The 19,126-nt window shown below is 37.3% G+C and overlaps 1 protein-coding gene across 1 annotated transcript; it reads left to right on the top strand.

Moving 5' to 3' along the window:
• The first annotated feature begins 215 nt into the window (after positions 1-215).
• OSTM1 (osteoclastogenesis associated transmembrane protein 1) lies at positions 216-18,905 on the top strand. The gene is made up of 6 exons (XM_084890461.1): positions 216-759; positions 3,168-3,282; positions 10,157-10,254; positions 12,424-12,591; positions 14,748-14,913; positions 16,805-18,905. Exons 1-6 carry the CDS (start codon positions 355-357, stop codon positions 16,858-16,860), a joined length of 1,008 nt encoding a protein of 335 aa, XP_084746587.1. The 5' UTR covers positions 216-354; the 3' UTR covers positions 16,861-18,905.
• The last annotated feature ends 221 nt before the right edge of the window (positions 18,906-19,126 follow it).

The raw sequence follows: 19,126 nt of genomic DNA, 5'->3' as shown, positions 1-19,126 counted from the left end.
CCTCCCCGAGATTTAATTGTTCAAAGCGGTGGAAACCCGCCTTCTCAGGGCAGCAGAGTTCGGCTCCCGGGCCTTGCACACCCCTCCGTCAGCCGCGCGACGCCTGCAGGGGGCGCCAGGCCTCCGGAGCGTGCGCAGCGCAGCTCGCGCGCCGGCCTGCGGGCCGCGAGAGGTTCCGGGCAGCCAATGGGGCGGGGCGCCGCGCGCCGGGGGCGGGGCTATGACGCGCGCACCTCGTGACCCCAACTCGCGGCCTGCGCCCCGGGAAACCGGAAGCAGTGGCGGTCGGCGGCGCTGGCTTGGAGTAGTGGAGAGTCTGCGGCGGCGAGCGCCCTGGGGTGTGGGAACCCCGCGATGGATCCCGGCGCGACGCCTCCGCCGCGGAGTTCGTGGCTGCTGCTGCCGGGGCTGCTGCTGGCGCCGCTGCTGTGGCCGGGGCTAGCGCTGGGCACGCTCGCCGTGGACGGCAGCCCCCGCAGGGTCCTGGTCGACCTGCTGTCAGAGCAGCAGTGGCTGGACGTGGAGGACTTGTCCCTGGCCCTGCTGCGGGGAGGAAGACTGGGGCCACAGTCCCTGCCCCCGGACCTGCCGGACCTGGATCCCGAGTGCAGGGACCTGCTGCTGGACTTCGCCAACAGCAGCGCGGAGCTGACCGGGTGCCTGGTGCGCGGCGCCCGGCCGGTGCGCCTCTGCCAGACCTGCTACCCCCTCTTCCAACAGGTCGCCAGCAAGATGGACAACATCAGCCGAGCCGTGGGGGTACGCGGAGGAGCACACCCGGAACCCCTGGCGTGAGGGCTGGGAAAGGAGGGCGAGAGGAGGCTGCCTCTGGGGTTGGGGGGCGGGACTCAGTCTTCCCATCTGTAAGAAAAAGGGGTTGGACTAGGACTTGTGGAGTTTGAGCATCAAGAAAGTGGATGGGGCTTGGGCTTGGACTTGATTTGGGGGCTTGGGCTTGATTTTTTTTTCTTTTTCTTTTTTTTTTTTTTTGCCTTCGTAGCTGCTGTTGGGCATCCTCTTGGTACATACTGTGTACAGATAGGTATGACTGGTTCTCTTGAGGCCCGTCCACAACTCACCCTAGCTTTTCCCTTTCCTTCTCCTCCTCTACTCCCTTCACCAAACTCCGCCACAGCTTCCCATTTGCACCTGGAGGCCCCAGGAAGGACCCCGCCTCCCCTGAAATCCTAAGTGGACTGGGAAGCTGTAGTGGTTAGGACCTTGAAGTTTGTAGCCAGAAAATGTTCAGACTCCCCCCACTTTATAGAAGTTTGTCCTAGTATTACTTTGGAGTCTTAGTTTCTTCCTCTTATTAGCTCTATCCTCCCCGCAAGTTGCATTCTTTGTGCCTGTTTTCTCATCTGTAAGATGGGGATAAAAATGACGCTTAGAATATCGGCACCTAGTAATTGTTCTTAGTAAATGGGAGCGAACATTTCAGAAAACAGTAAAATTTACCTCCCATTCTTGGTACCCTCAGAGCTTTTCTGGTCATGTGGGTAGGGGCTATAAAGGACTTGAACAAAGAAAAAGAAAGCCCTGGCTTGTTTGCTCGATGGTTAGAGCGGTTGGTAGAGCCTTGGCCCGCTGACCGAAGGATCCGGGTTCGATTCCCTGTCAAGGGCATGTACCTGAGTTGCAGGCCCGATCCCGCCCTGAGAGGAGGCAACCCATCCATGTCTCTTATCTCTCAACCGCTCCTCCCTCCCTTCCACTCTCTCTAAGAATCAATGGGGGAAATTTCCTCGCGTGAGGATTAATAATAACAAAAAGGCACAGAAGATACCTTCCTGTTCCTAGGAACCTTATAGGGTCTAGAATAGGAAAGGATTACAGTGGCAGGGCTGGTGGGAGTCACGAGGTGTGGGCCGGATACGTCTTGTAAAGGGAAAGCATGAATAACTGGCATTGTGGAGTGGGGAAGTTTCTCTGGCATTGACAGCACAAGTAGTCTCATGAAAATGTGCTTGGAATTATTTCATAAATCATAATTGGTTTGGCAAAATACAGACTTGTATGTAGTTACATCTTGTTTTAAATCAACCTGATATCACTTAACATAAATCTATTTTTTTATACATATAAAGAGGGGACTTATTGCATTAAATAAACCCTGTGGTCAATCTTTCTGTAAAGAGCTAGTTTTCAAAGTAGTTTTAAATAAATTTAGGTTTACATGCAATATTTTTCAGGCATACTTCTACTGGGCATGGCAAGGAGGAGATATATACATCTCACTGTGATCCTATCTAATAAAGAGGGAATATGCTAATTGACCATCACTCCATCGCAAAGATGGCTGCACCTGCAGTTGAGTCTAGTTTCCATAAGGAGCCTTAAGGAGCAATCAGCAGGGACCTAAGGCTACATCCTCCCCCACCCTCATGGGGCTTGACAGGGGACCTTAGGCCACACCCCTTGCCCTGGTATCAGGCTGGGGGACCTCAGGCTGCACTCCCCACCCAGTGGGGCTTGGTGGGGGACCTCAAGGTGTGCTTCCCATCCTGGTTCTGGGCTAGGGGACCTCAGGCTGCTCCCCCTGACCAGGTGACAGGCCAGGGGTCCTCAGGCCAGGCTCCCCCACCCCCCCGCCCATCAGGTGGGGCTTGACAGGAGACCTCAGGCCACACCTCCTTCCTGGTGCTGAGCTGGGGGACCTGAGACTATGCCCCACCATCCAGGGCTTGATGGAGGACCTCCAGGCATGCCCCCTCGCCCCCTCCCTCCCCCTGCCCTTCTCATCCCCACCCTGGTCTGGGCTGGGGGACCTCAGGCCATTGCCCCCCCCCTCCCCCCCCGGACCTGAGGCTATGCCCCCTGCCCGGTGGGGCCTGACAAGGGTGGGACTGGCTGGGTCTGGATCTAGCCCAATTGGGGTCGGGGGGGGGGGGGGGGGGCGACCAGGACTGGGTCTCATGCGATTTTGAGACCCATGTGGGTGGGCAGAGACTTGACTCTGGGTCCCGTGGTGCGCCCCAGACTCTGAAAGGAGGAAGGTTTTCATATACATTTTACTAATTTTCTTTCATCTCTGACACTTCTAGAGAAAGGGCAAATAGCAATATTAAATTATTTCCTCTAATTAATCCTCTTTTAATGTGCACAAATTGTTTGGAAGCTCTTAAAAATACTCACGTTGTATTTTTTCTTTTCTTTTTTTGTTACAGAATACTTCAGAGAGTCATAGTTGTGCCCGAAGTCTCTTAATGGAAGATAGAATGCAAATAGTTGTGATTCTGTCTGAGTTCTTTAATTCCACATGGCAGAAGGCAAATTGTGCAAGTAAGTAATTATTTCATGTTCATGTTGCAGTCACGGTTCAATTCAAATTTTAATGAACCTTGAAATCTTTGAATCTATGGAATACTTTTTATTACTATGTTTAATGAACTGTGCCTGGCATCGGGGTTTATTAGTGGGAACCACTTGGGCACTTACTGAAAGGCAGAAAAGTAGCAGTTACCAGCATGAGCTTTGCAGTCAGAGAGATCTGGATTTGATTTGAAATTTTGGCACTTATTAGCCATAACGCGTAATAGCTGCCAGACCTTGGGCATGTAACTTTTCCTCTTGGGATTTTAGTTTCCTTATCTTTAAGTTGATGGTAATAATGGAACCTACATTATATCATTGTCTTGAGGATTAAATGAGATAATTTATGTAAAGTACTTACCTAACTCAGTACCTGACACACAGTTAATGTTCAAGAAATGTTAACTGTTTAGTAATAATTATGATATTACGGAAAGATGCTAAAGTCTTCTCTTTACCTTTGCACATAAAAGAAAACCCATTTTTACATAGCTAGCCATTGTTTATGAAATCATTTGCCTATAGAAATATGTAAAAGAATAACCCAACAAGGAAAAGCTGGAGTTCATTACCATAAAATCATTATTACATAAAATGTTAAAGGGTATTATTTAAGAAGAAGAAGAAAAAATAAAAATATGAACAATAAAATGGCAATAAATACATATTTATTAACAAACAAATCTAAAAAAAACAAAATAAATGAAGAAGCAGTACAGAAACAGACTCATAGATACAGGGAACATTTTTTTTTTTTTTAATATATATTTTATTGATTTTTCTTACAGAGAGGAAGGGAGAGGGATAGAGAGCTAGAAACGTCGATGAGAGAGAAACATTGACCAGCTGCCTCTTGCACACCCCCTACTGGGGATGTGCCCGCAACCAATGTACATGTCCTTGACCGGAATCGAACCTGGGACCTTTCAGTCCGCAGACCGACGCTCTACCGCAGAGCCAAACCGGTTTCGGCAGATACAGAGAACATTTTAACAGCTACCAGATAACAAGGGGGTTGGAGGAGATAGGTGAAAAGGTGAAGGGATTAAGATGAACAAATTGGTTGATACAGAATAGTCATTGGGATATGAAGTACAGAGTAGGGAATATAGTCAATAATATTCTAATAGTAACTATATATGGTGTTAGATGGGTATGAGATTTATTAGGTTGATCAATCACTTAGAAAGTTATATAATGTCTAATCATTAGGGCGAACACCTGAAAGTATAATGTATGTCAACTATAATTGAAAAGTGTTTGAAAAAGAAATACGTAAAAGAATACATGGGGGGTTTGAAGGCAGGGGTAAGAGATCAGCTAAAGGACTTGTATGCATGCATATAAGCATAACCAATGGACTTAAGACACTGGGAGGGGGGTGAGGGCATGAGCCGGGGGTAGGGGAGACTGGGGGAAGGTCAATTGGGAAAAAAAATAAGGAAACATATGTGTAATACTTTAAATAATAAAAAATAGGAAAAAAAAGAATACAAGGGATATTTACTCTTTTAATAAAATGGAAGAAGGCAGTCAGATCACACTAATTTTAAACAAATTGTGCCCAATCAGAAGTTTTTCTAGGATGTTGTCATTTTGTATTGTAGGAGACCAAAATATACTACCCCAAAATATGACTATAAGAGACCAGGTCATGCCACCCCAAAATATGCCTCTTTGGCATAAGGATTATTTTGAGCTAATTATTTTGAGAAACAGCAGAAACAGGAGAAGCTCCGAAAATAGTAGAAGGTTTTGTCAGGGAAATTTGTATTTATAAAATCTTAATTTGTGAGAGTGTTTCTATATATTCCAGGAAGAGCTCAACTCTTTCAATTCACATTACAAATAATATGAAATCTAGTTCTTGTGGAGCATGACTGCTAAGAAGTAAAGAAAATATATATACTAATTCTCCTGTGCAGAACTTTGAAGCTGTTATCAGAAGTGCATTGCGGACCTAAGGATAAATTTGTTGTTGAGGTGCTTTTTGGTTGTCTTATGCATGTGACAGTTGAATAACTAGCAAAATGACCAGATTTGATGAGACTATGGATTGTTTCATGGTTAAGTGTTTTCGTTCTTTGTTTTTTTTCTCTTTCAACTTTATTGAGATATAATTGACATATAACATTGTATAAGTTTAAGGTATATAATGTGTTGATTTGATACACTTATATTTTGCAAATGGTTACCACTATAGTTTTATGTTAGGTAACACCTCCATCACATGACATAATTACCATTTCTTTTTTGTGGTGAGAACATTTAAGATTTAATCTCTTAGCAACTTTCAAGTACTTAATTCAGTATTGTTAACTATAATTATTACATGAGATTCCCAAAACTTTTTCATAACTGGAAGCCTGTATCCTTTGACCAACATCTCCCATTTCTCCTACCCCCAACCCTGGCAATCACCATTCTTCTCTCTGTTTTTATGTGTTCAGCTCACAGTTGACTGTATGTCAGGGTTTATTCCTGGACTCTTGATTCTCTTCCATTGATTTCCTTTCTGGTGATAAGTGTCAATCTTCCCCAAGGTGATCAAACTCTCAGGGAAGGGATTTATGACAACTGAGTTTCTTTTGGAGGATCTGTCTTTAGGCATATAAGAGGAATCACAAAAAGCTTCTCTCTGCATCTGCTGTTTCAAGTGCCTTCAGCTCAGAATAATTCTTATGGCAAAGAGGTATATTTTAGAAAGGTATATTCTGATACCCTTCACTTATTATATCTTGATTCTTTAAAAATCAATAATAAAACTTAATGGTTAACCCAAAGGTCAATTAATCAGGACCTCTTTTTCCCATATTTTAACTATATGATAATATACTAAGCACTAGACTCACTCATTTGTATCTTATAATTTAAAATGTCTTAGTTTTCATACTTATCAAACTTATGTTGTCCAGGTACAAAGTTTTCTTAGTTTATACTATATTTTCTGAAGCTTGCCCTATTTTTCAGAAATTGGTGATTGTCTCTATTGTTTTCTATAAAACTAGTTTTGAAAAAAAGCAGATATCTTTATACAAATTCCTATTAGATGCCAAATACTTTACGGAAAAATGTGTAATTCCTACTATTATATCAGTAGGTTTCCACGAAGGTCTTCACTTGAATTGTTAACACCCTTAAGAATGCCTTTTGAGCTGATGCTTCAGCCCTCACTGAGAAAGAAGCTATGCTAATGTGACCTTGATGATGCTGCATTGATTATCTGAGATGAGGAAAATTTATAATGACCACTTCATTTAGTGCTTAGAGGAAGCTTTATTATCATTAATATTCCTTAACTTAATAATTAAAATATATAGCCTCTCACTGTTTATAACTTCATATTCCCAGTTCCTATAAAACGATAAAAGGAATTTTACTGGCGTTTCTTTATTTTAAATCAGAAAGTCAAAGCTCTTTAATAATGAAGACATTTTTAGCCTCATTATATAAATGAATTTCTTTATGCTGTATAATGCCACTGTTTAATGATTACTGAAAAATTTGATGATACTGCATTAATACAGTATATAACAAGATGTTCAGTCTACATGACTAGCTTTTAATTTAATGTTCCAGTTATTTTAAGGGAAGAGGAATGGCTGTCAGTGAAATAGAAGAGATTAACTTCTTTGTTCAGAGAGCTTCCTTTGTAAATCACTTTTTTTTTGTTTGCCTTTTTTAATTCTACAAATTACTTTTTTATAAAGAAATTTATATACTTTGTATGGAAGAAATTAGCATTGCTCTCAATTATTCATGTACTAATTTTATAGGCTACACAGGGATGGACACACATTCATCTGTCCCTATATTATGTATGTCAGTTGCCATGACATGGCTCATTATAACGCAGATGTATAATTACCATGGATGCAATTGTATTCCCTGTACAGGAAAACCTATTCAGTCTGGTTTGCCCAATATACTAATATTCTGCATATTTGTTATTGTGTTTCTTTTTATTTATATGTATTCTGCCTCATGCTTAAAATGATTCAAGGCAACTTTGTGATGACATTAAATCAGGATTAAGTGGGGGGGTGCTTATGTTATATTTTAAAGAATTCAGTATGTGAACTTTCTGAAAGCTGATGGGTGGAGTAAAATTTTTAAATAGTAAAGAAAATGTGGAATAATTAAGGAGATACTTAATTGAGGGACTGGAGGGTATATTTTATATTTCAATGCCTTACTAATTTGATGTATGATTCCCCTGTGTGGCTATTTGCTAATTTATGAAGTGATCCCTCAGATTTTTAAATGATAATGTGAACAGTTAGAAAGGAATCACATTCTTGAGAAGAAAAAGCTGCAGGGAATATAGATAAAGTGAGTTGAGAGAAGGAAAGATTGTAGAAATAGGTTCACTAGCAGGGCCTTATGTATACAAGGTGCAGACCAACCCGTGCACCTGAGGGATTGTATGAGGTGTGAACGGGGCCCAGCTCAGCCTCTGGAAGCAGGAGTGTGTGTGTGTGTGTGTGTGTGTGTGTGTGTATTTGGTAGTTAGTTTACCCACAGGGGAAGTCTTTAAAATTTGCATAAAGAAGTCTTAATTGCTATTGCTGCCCCATTCACCAGGTTTAGGTTTGTATCTCAGGCACCAACACTGATCATTTGGTAGTGACTGAATCTCTGCATCGTGTAATAATACATCTATGGGCAGGGGAGGGAGGAGTGGTGGCAGGTATTTTTTGACTCCAAGTATTAAACTTTAATGGTTAGAACTTATATGTAAATATTTAATTATTTTTTAGTGTTTGAAGGTGCAGGCTCAGGAATCAGACTGAGTAGAAATTTCAAGTTTTCACTTAACAGTTTTGTGACTTTGAGCAACTTCCTTCATTCCTCTAAGCCCCAGGTCCTTATTTAGAAAATGGAGATAGTTCTTGCCTCATGGGATTGTTGTAAGAATGAAATGGGAGGAAAAGTGTTTAAAGAACAAGCATAGCACAAGTACTCAGTTAATGTTAGCTTTCATTTTAATGGTTGTTGTTTATCATGCTACATGCGTATCTCATAGTGTGCCATATCCTAGTGTCTGCTGTAGGGAAGAAAAACATCTTTTTCCTCTGTTTTAGGTTTTCTGGTTGAGACTCTGTAAATTAGACTGGCCAAAGACAGGTTAACAAGAGAAAAACAAACAGGTTTTTAACATATGTATGGCACTTGTATACTTGGGAGCCCCCAATGACGAGTAACTCAAAGGGATGGTTACAGTTTGGGTTTATATGCCATCTTACACTAATGAAAGAAAAGGGACTTGGGGCTTCTGGGTGGAGGAGACAAGTTAGGGAGGGTGACCAGGAAAGGTATGGTAAACAAGGGTTGTATAGTAAGGCTCCTTACAGAGATTGAAGTTGGTGCCTCTCCACTGGTAAGAGTTGTTGAGTCCTCTTCTTCCTTTTACACGATAGGCAAACATCTTTGCAAATGGAAATTTCCTTTGTAAGTATTTACAAAATAAGAACTTGTGCCCTGCTTTTAGAGTTTTCTTGAGTCTGCTGGTTATCAATGGCCTTTAGCTCAAAATAATCTATATGCTATCGAGGCTTATTTTGAGGTGGCATAGTCTGGTCCCCTTTGCTGCCTACTCAGTCTCTATTATCCATTGAATTCTTTCATTTGCATTGCCACCTTTCTCTTGGATAATTGCAATAGTCTCCTATCCTGTCTCTCCATTCCCAGTTGAAAGCTATCATATTAGGTGGCCCTGTGGGGGTATATAGTACAGCTACCAGTTAAAATTGAGGGGAACAAGAGTGGGGTTGGTTGCTACAGAATGGAAAACAGTGGGAACATCCTTTGTAGAGTAATTGGCAGGGCGTCTGTAAGGATTGTTTTGTGAATTAGAATTTGAATTGTGAATTAGAAGTTTACTGTAACTTCAGAATTTTCCAAAATAATATTCTACAACTAGAATTGGAGTTAAGAAAACAATTAAAAGGGATGGAGTCTGACCAAGGTTGAAAATGTTTGTATGTGGATCAGGGTTCTAGGAGGGTGAAATTGAAACTGCTGACCATGAGTTCTAGGATGTAAAGCTAGGCACTTGAACCGACCAGACGAGAGGGTAAACTGAGAACACGGAGAGGTAAAAGAATAGGCTTATTGAAGAAGGGAGAATAGGTAAATTGGGCTACATTCAACATTCAACATAGAAGACAATTAAAAGGAATAAACTTGAGAAATGCTAAGCAAGAGAAGCCAGTTGCAGAGGAATATCATTTGTGTGAGATTTTTTAAAACCTGTAAACAGTTATATTTTTTCTCCCCCATGTTTTACTTGAAGACTCTTTATCAGTATTTCAGGCAAAATTCCCACCAGCTTGTTTCTGTTCTCCCAAAAGGTATATGAAAAAATGTTACCATGTTAGATGCAACAAATGACCCACTAGTGACCATGAGAGACAGACCTACTAAATTAGATACAGAAAAGGATAAAAAAGGAGATGAATTTAGGTAAAATTAATGCAGGATAAACAGTCTTATGCCTAAACAGCACTAAATCCTCCTACTAAGGCAGCATTTGACAACGGATGCTCATGATTAAGACGTTGAGCTGACAAAAACTGATTGGTATAATGTTTTTTATAAAGAAAATATATGGGATTATTTTGAGATTTTCATTAAAATGGTTATTATATAAAAAATAACTTTTGGAAACTGAAAGGGGTAAACTTTATGTATATTGGAAATTTCCTTATGTGGAACACTTTAAGCTTGTTTAAATAAAGAATTGCTGTGGTGTGAAACAAGATGATAGCTTGAGGGAGAGAAATGGCAATATATAATTGTCTCTTGAGATATATTAATATACTTTTTTGCATTTTTTTGACAGATTGTTTAACGAACAAAAGTGAAGAATTATCAATTAGCACGTTAAACTTCCTCAATCAATTCAATAACACCTTGACCTGCTTTGAGAATAACCTTCAGGTATTTTATATCTGATACTTGAAATTAAAATGAATAAAAAATAATTCCAATTCTTATGGCATTAGTCTATAAACACAATATAGAGAAGTTAGTGGACCTGGATGTTTGCTAAGTTCTTCCATTACTAGCCCTTAGGCAAATCACAGAAACTTTAGGTTTCTTTTTTGTACCTCGGGGATAGCAAGATCTACCCAGCCTACCTTCAAGTGTTCTGTAGTGAGGACCCAGTGAAATAATGAACATAAACACATTAACTGAGGCGTCTGATTGTTTAACTTAAATGTAACGTTCTATCGGACAGTAATTGACTTTGACTTTGTGCAGTATGGTATTTTGCAATGCATACGATTCTGTGTGTCTGTGTTCACATATATTTTACCTTCTTAAAAAGGCACTGTTTAGTTGGTAACTTTGAGTATTGAATTAATAATATAAAAGGTAGCCTTCAAGAAGCCTGCCCTAGTGGTTTTCAGTTTGTCCTACTCTGATCCCTGAATGTTGGTGTTGGAACCTCCTTGGTGGTGGTGAGGGAGGATGAGATCGGAACTCTGATAAAATTATAGTTTTGAAACTCCCTTAACAAGTAAATAATCCCCACAAGTAGATGTAAACATATTTAGGATATAGATATGTATGATTTCCTAATGATAACACAGAATTATGAATTTTCCTGACAATAATAAAAACTGTGTTCTGAAAGATGTTAGTAGATGCTTTTTTACTAATACGATTGGGAGAAGCTTTACTACAGGACTTCACAATTATAGTGGAGTAATGTGTGTTGTAAAACTCGAAACCGTAAATTTTGTATATCAATCCTATTTACCCAGAAACTCTTTGTTTTAAGAGATTAGTATTCTGATGAATGCATTTTAGGGAAATTAGCATTTCTCCTGGAATGTTAGTTGCAAATATTTTTCCTAGGATTTTTTTTTTTTTTTTTTTTTTTTTTTTTTTTAGCAAAGATGGAGATTTATTGAAGAACAAGTATTCAGACTCTCACGTTGGGGGAGGAAAAGAGTCTCACAGAACAGACTCTCACATGGGGAGGGGAAAAGGGTCCCCTGTTTTTTGTCTTTTTATTGTGCTTTTTGTTATAAATAAATTTTAATGTTAGATTTATAAAAAATTTTTTAATGGTTTGCAGATTTTGTGTCACACTAGAAGATCTTTTCCCACTTTGAGATTATTTTTTAAAATTCTTTTATGATTTCCTTTAGTACCTTCGTGGTTTTTATTGCTGTTAAAATATATGTGCATTTAAAATTTTAATATAAATGCCTAAATTACACTCTCCCGTCAAGGGTCTGTGCTCAGTTTTTGATTGAACACTTTTAGCTAAATGCACAGTTCTGTGAAAAAGAGGCAGTGGGCCATTTCTTGTGACAGAACTAGAGTCTAAGTTTCTCTGTCAAACAGATGGTAAGGCTAGCGTTATGGGGACTGTATTGTGTTAGATTCTATTATTTCTTTCTCTTTCATTCTGATATTCAGTTAACATAGCATTTCTCTAGGCCACAAGGTGAAGAATAAAGTGAACCGACTCTTTAGAAAACACAGCATTAGTCCTAAGTAGAAAAGACTGAGATTCACTAACATACTACCTTGTATGTTATATCCATTACCTTCATTTTAGGTTAAAGAATTCTTTGGTGTTAGTCTCTTTTTGTTGAGTAGAAGGGCCTGGATTATAAACCTTGGGGTAAGAGGATCATGTGGGATGTAGTTTTAGTGACTTTTTCTTTCCCATTAATGAAGTCCTCTCTGTTGAAGTCAGCACAGGCAAGCTCATGTTTTATTTATGTGGTGAAAGTAGGATACATAAGAGCAAATGTAAAATGATTAAGATAATATAGGAAAGTTTTGTTGTCCTCAGTTAACAGAAGGTAGTGCAGTGGTTTTCAGAATTTAGAGGTAACTGGAAAGTGCCAAAATATTTTGCCATGTGCTTTATATGCCAGGTTTCTAATAATTGGGACCAGGTAGTGTAGTCCTCCATTGAAGATGATAAAACGGAGGCTCAGAGTGATTTAGTGACCCGCTCAACACCATAGCTCAACACTTAACATACTCTGTTATTTCCTGTTTTCTAGGAGGACAAATAGCTCACATTAAAGAGATGTAATGTTTATTGTATGTACAATATTACATGTGCCTTTGACATTTTAGGAGAGCATGCACAGTCTTCTCCAGTTAAAAAATTATTCAGAAGTATGCAAAAACTGTCTCAATGCATACAAAACTCTGAGTAGTATGTACAGTGAAATGCAAAAAAGGAACGAACATGAGAATAAGGCTGAACCTGGAACACATTTATGCATTGATGTGGAAGATGCAGTAAGTACTTTGCTTTTAATAAGATACATATTTTACAGTGTTGTTGAATATGCCTTCAGTAGTATTACCCCTTTCAGAGGTATATTGGAATCTTCATATTCTGTCTTCAACCAGAAATAACTAATTATAAAGTAGTAAAGTTTTAGAATATTCTTATCTGTCAAACTAAAATGGAAATCAATCAGGTCTTCAGAACTGAGTTGATACTTTGATACATTTTGATTTTTAAGTTTGATAATGTGTATCATTTTCTGAGTTGTGTAGACTTTGTTATGTGTTTACATTTCAGTTTCTTATTCATGTGTTGCTGATAAGAACTTTTGCTATTATGTGTTTCTGAAGCCATTCCTCAATTACTTCCTATCCCATTGCTTTATTTCTTTATATTTATTACTATCTGAAAATTTTCTTATTTATAGTCTGTCTTCCCTCCACTAAAATACAAGCCACTTGAGGATAAAAGGACCTCATGCCCTTTTTGTTTTCTGTTTAGTATTTAGAACAGGGTCTAGCATATAACAGGCCCTGAGTAATATGTATCGATGGAATGAATAGTCAACAAAAAAGCTTTTTCTCCATTGTATAGCCTGCCTTTTTATGGGAATATGATGTCTTGAGCATTAAGGAATTAGAGGAAAGTGAGTAATTACTGGCTAAATGTAGAGAACTCAGGGTCAAAATTGATAAACTTAATGGTTGAGAATGATAAGAATTACCATAGCAGCTCAGAGTTAGTATAGTGGATCAGTAATATTCAGGATGGCAAAAAGTATTTCAAGTAGATGTACCCTGTGGATTTTTTTTTGTTTTTGTTTTTGTTTTTTGTTTTTTACTGCTTTATTACCAATGTCTGGAATAGTATCTGGTTTCTTTCTTTCTTTCTTTAATATATATTTTTATTGATTTCAGAGAGGAAGGGAGAGGGAAAGAGAAATAGAAACATCAGTGATGAGAGAGAATCATTGATTGGCTACCTCCTGCATGCTCCCTACTGGGGATCGAGCCTGCAACTGAGGCATGTGCTCTTGGCCAAAATCTAACCCAGGACCCTTTAGTCCCACAGAAAATGCTCTATGCCTAAAGTGGCTAGGGCAGTGCCTGGTTTCTTGTAGCCTCTCAATAAGTAATAAATGTGTGTTTTTAAAACAATAGTCTATTTCATTTTTTTTTAAATAAAGAAGAAAAATGAATATTGGTTCTGTGACATAAATGAAATTATACAAGAAATCAACATGACCACCTATTTAAGAACATCCTTCTTGTAATAAGCAAAACTTACAGTAAACATATAATGTATTATTTGTAAACTGTACCTCAAGTAAACAAAATCCAGACAACAGTTTTCTACATTAAATTTGATAGTTTCCTTATATTATCAGACTGACAGAAATCTAGAGCTTAGTGAAAGTAAGATATTGCTGCCCCTAACTTGTATCTATTGCATGCTACTAAATAAGATATTATTATTGTCTAAGAAAGTTTCCATGACTCATTGGGTATTATGTACTTAAATATATTATATTTGCCATGAGTATGAATCTTTTATATATCTCAGAAAAAATATTAAGCATTTCATAAACAGAGAAGCCCTATAAAGTTGATATTTTTATGTTCATCTAAAAATATTGCAACTAGATTAGAGATTACATATGTTAACAGGAAAAAAAAATTTTCCTGCTCCACTCCCCAAATTTTATTGAGGTATAATTGACAAAATTATAATATAATTAAAGTGTATAACGTTATGATTTGACATGTATAAACTGTGAAAGGATTCCCATAGTCAAGTTAATTAACACATCTATCACATTATTTAGTTACCCTTTTAAATCTTTTTTGATATTCTTATTGATACAAGTTCTCTGTTTCAACTCTGTGAAAGGTCAACATTATTTGGACATCAGGACATTATTTTGAACTTAGAATATGAAATTTTTGTATGGATATAAATTTGTACAATGACTAATTGTGAACCACCTTATTTCCTGGCAAAAGATACTATACTCAACGATCCATAGATTTTTTTTTTTACCATGTATATTTAGTTTAAATTCTAAGTGTTGGTTTAGTTATTAACAAAATAATTCAAAATAATTATATGAAATTGAAGACAAACCAAATATAAAATAGAGTTATATTATTTGTTATTTTTCCAGATGAATATTACTCGAAAACTTTGGAGTCGAACTTTCAATTGTTCGGTCCCTTGCAGTGATACTGTGCCTGTAATTGCTGTTTCTGTGTTCATCCTTTTTCTACCTGTGGTCTTCTACCTTAGTAGCTTTCTTCATTCAGAACAAAAGAAACGAAAACTCATTCTACGTAAGTATCTTTTTATTTATTTAGTTAAAAACCTGTACTTAAAAAAATTTAGTCCTGGCTTGGCCCACACAGCTCAGTGGTTGAGCATTGACCTATGAACCAAGTGGTCACACCTTGATTCCCAATCAGGACACATACCCAGGTTGTGTGCTTGATCCCCAGTAGGGGGCATGCAGGAGGCAGCCAATAAATTATTCTCTCTCATCCTTGTTATATCTCTCTTTCCCTCTCCTTTTCTTTCTGAAGTCAATAAAAATATATTTTAAAAATAAAAATTTAGCCGAAACCGGTTTGGCTCAGTGGTAGAGCCTCGGTCTGTGGACTGATTCCTGTCAAGGGCATGTACATTGGTTGCGGGCACATCCCCAGTAGGGGGTGTGCAAGAGGCAGCTGGTCGATGTTTCTCTCTCATCAACATTTCTAGCTCTCTATCCCTCTCTCCTCCTTTCTGTAAAAAATCAATAAAATATATTTTTTTAAAAATAAAATAAATAAAAAAAATAAAAATTTAGGCCTGTTTTAAAAATGATACATACTCTGAGAACTCAAAAGTTTACTAGCCTTAGACAATTCTTTACTTCCAATTTCACAATTATGCTTACTAATGAAAGAGATGTATTAAGAAATTTGTAAATGCAGATGATCAAAAGTCAACATACAGTATCTTTCAGATGCTTTAATTGAAAAAGCTAGAATCCCTGGAATAAGGTTGGCAACAGTGGAGGAATGAGCAGCTAAGATGTTGAAGACCTAAATGGCCACAGTGGGGAGACAGACAGCTCTTAGGCCCACGGGAGCCGTGGCAGAAGCACCTGGATAGGATAAACGATAGCTTACACACAGTTCGTTTTTGAACAAATTGAAATTGCAGTTGCAAGAACATTACTTGACATATAACATGTGCTCAATACAAATAAAACCTTTCCTTTGTTCCCATCAAATAGGGCAGAGCAGAAAAGGCACTAGCTAGAAAATCCCATTTTAGCTGAAGAAAGTGCCTCTAAGTCTCTTGAGATGCTTATTTATTATCAGAATGAAAGTAAGAGCTTCTCTTTTAGTAATTTTAGTTTATAAAAAGAAAATGTTTTTTAGAGAAAAAAGTTAGGCCTTCCTCCCCTCTCCCCCCCTTACACTATTCTACTACCCCCTATCCTCCCTTTCCCTCTGGTAATCTCCATACTATTGTCTGAATTATTACTTTTTAAATCCTCACTTGAGGGTATTTTTTTCCATTAATATTTAGAGAGCGTGGAATGGAGTGAGGGAGGGAGGGAGGGAAGGAGGAAAGGAGAGAGAGAGGGTGTGGGGAGGGAAGGAAGAGAAAGAAAAGCATGGAGGTGAGAGACATCAATTGGTTGCCTCCCGAAAGCTCTCCCACCAGGGCTGGGGATCAAACCTGCAACTGAGGTACGTGTCCTTGACCGAAAAATCTAATCCTTGACCCTTTGGGCTGACTCTCTCAACTACTGAGCCAAACTGGCCAGGGCTGAACTGAATTCTTTTAAGAGAAATTTATATTTGGATTTCTAACTTAGACTTTTGAATATGTAATTTTATTATACTTTATAGCACTTCCATTTGTGAGTACTTTCACCTGTATTACATATTTAAGATTGTGATGCTCAATATGATATAAATTATGTCTGTTTTACTTGGTACTGCTTCTAACAAAGTTATGTTTTTTGAGTTTGATAGAAAAAAATAGACATAGGTTTTAATTCTTAGAAGATTGAACCTATTCTGATTCAAATATAAATTAATAGATGAGTACTATATATTTTAAAATACTATAGTTTACTCATTAAATACTATAGTTTATTCATTAAAACAATGAATAATCATGTTTAGAGAATTAAGTTTAAGTTAAATTTAATATTTTTTATTTATATAGCCAAACGTCTCAAGTCCAGTACCAGCTTTGCAAACTTTCAAGAAAATTTAAACTGAAACTTACAAAATGGAGATTTAACATCATATCCCATGGATGAATGATGAAAGATACAGCTTGGTCCAAAAGAAGATAAAGTTCTTAAGAAATTCAAGGACTTCCGATTTATTTTTAAAAATAAGAATTTTCAATTTTTCTTTCCTTTTTCATCCCCTTTTTAAGGTTTTGGGTATTTTTAATTTACAGGCATAGCAATGTTGTCTATTTTAAAGTGTATTTATTATAATAACAAAAGATGCAAGGACAATCTTTGTTTTATTTTGTAGGCATATTATTATTTGAGACTTCTGGTATCTTATTAACAATATCTCAAGTAGCAAAGTTTTTGAAAACCAACATTTAAAAATTAATCAGTTATAGCAAAGACTTTGAAAAAGAAAATATACTTGCCAAAAAGTAGCAGATCCAAAGATTAATTTACATTACCATGGCAGTATTATTGTTACATATAAAATATGTCATACGTTATAAATAATAAGTAATTCATTCTCTAGTTTTCTTCAAGTCATTTTTGAAACCACTAATTATAGACCTCCCTAATAATTTTTAAAAGTGGGAAGACCCATTACATTTATCTTTGTAAAAAGATTTATGGTAACTGGTTTCTTACTTGACTTTTATAAATACTATTTTACACCTTATTTTTTGCCTTTATTTCATAAGTAATTTGAAATCATTGGACTGCTTTATTATATCCAGGGCAAGATGAATTCTTTTTATACCAGGGATTTTGCATTGTGAATTACATTAAGTTATTTGGCAATTTATAATTTATTTCTACTTTAAGTCAAATGTAGGATTATAACACTGTATTTAAATTGTGACTTTTTAATGGAGATTTTATTAATGATATATGGGGATTTTTGGAAGGGAGATACAGAAGGAGTGAAAAGAAGCTAAGGATTCAGACAATGGACAGGGAGCTGAGGGGATGCTCACAGTAAGACCACTAAATGGCTTACTAGTATACTAGGGACATGAATCAGAATGATATAGAAAGCAGTTAAGATGATGCTTATTTTTTCTAAATTATGTAAATCAGATAAAAATGATATGATTGATATGAAGTCACATATTTCACTCTCAAAACATTCTATTTGGAATGTTTCTGTCTTTTTTAAAAAGCTTCATTTCTGAATTGTTTACAATTTTCCCCCTCAGGTTTTTAGTGTTAGGTATTTCATTTAATTCCTACTTACTTTCTTGGTGGAAACAGGCTTTGTATTAAAATGAGTTTGGTTAAATGTTACAAGAATTTGAATATCTTCGTGTACTGTAAAATACTCTATATAGAGAGACAGAAGGTGTTTTTGTTTTTAAATGTTTACCATGTAGGCAGAGTGAAAAAAGGCTCATCCTCGGATATGTAACATATCCACAAGCTGAACAGTTTTTCTGGTCTGCTGTGATCCATGAAGAATGTGCTGGGTTTGTTCTGTTGTTACTGTTCCCGCTGCTGATACTAATAGCACTGTTATGATTTGAAGCATACAGTTGAGGGTCATTGAAAGCAATCTTTCATCAATGCAGATAAAGCCGGTTTACATGTGCAAAGGTACAGAATGGCAGATTCGATTCTATAAGTAGTGACTCTGAGCACTTTTGAATATTATGTATTTCTAAAAACCATCGCTTTTGGAAATGTTTGCTAATAAGCACTTTATAAAAGAAAAGGCAGCCTTTACTATTTTTCTGATTGAGTCATTGCTCTTTAGAAGTAGCATCAGAAAGAGATGTATTAAGTACTATACTAAAGGGTGTAAATATTTCATTTTTTTAGTCATTGAAAAATTCTTTGCATAGTTTGAATTCTTAGACACAGCATATGTGTGTACAAGAACATCTTTAGGTTTTTTGACACTTTGAAATAAAGAAAGTAGCTTAAGGAAATTGCAGTGCCATATTTGATTTTTTTAAATTCCTTTTTAAATTTTGAGCTGTAATTAAACATCACATTTCAGTTTTTTAGGTATTGAGTTTAAATATCTACTTTAAAGTACCACCTGTCTTATAATTTTGCTACAAATAAAAATGTACTTTTGGATTTACTTGTTTTTGTTGGATTGGGAAGTAGGAATAGCACCCACTACCTTAAAGTATAACTCTAAATCAAGAAATAACACCAGGGCATAGTTGGTAAATATTACTTCCAATGGGACCAGTATTTTGATTGTTTTAAAAAATATGTTTTTAATGATTTTAGAGAGAAAGGAAGGAAGAGGGAGGGGAGAGAGAACCATTACTGAGAAACATCAAAATCAATCG

Source organism: Pipistrellus hanaki, assembly GCF_964339955.1.
Source record: "Pipistrellus hanaki genome assembly, chromosome: 7".
Classification (NCBI taxonomy): domain Eukaryota; kingdom Metazoa; phylum Chordata; class Mammalia; order Chiroptera; family Vespertilionidae; genus Pipistrellus; species Pipistrellus hanaki.
Note: the sequence above shows the minus strand (reverse complement) of the source record. Positions and strands in the feature narration are given on the sequence as shown.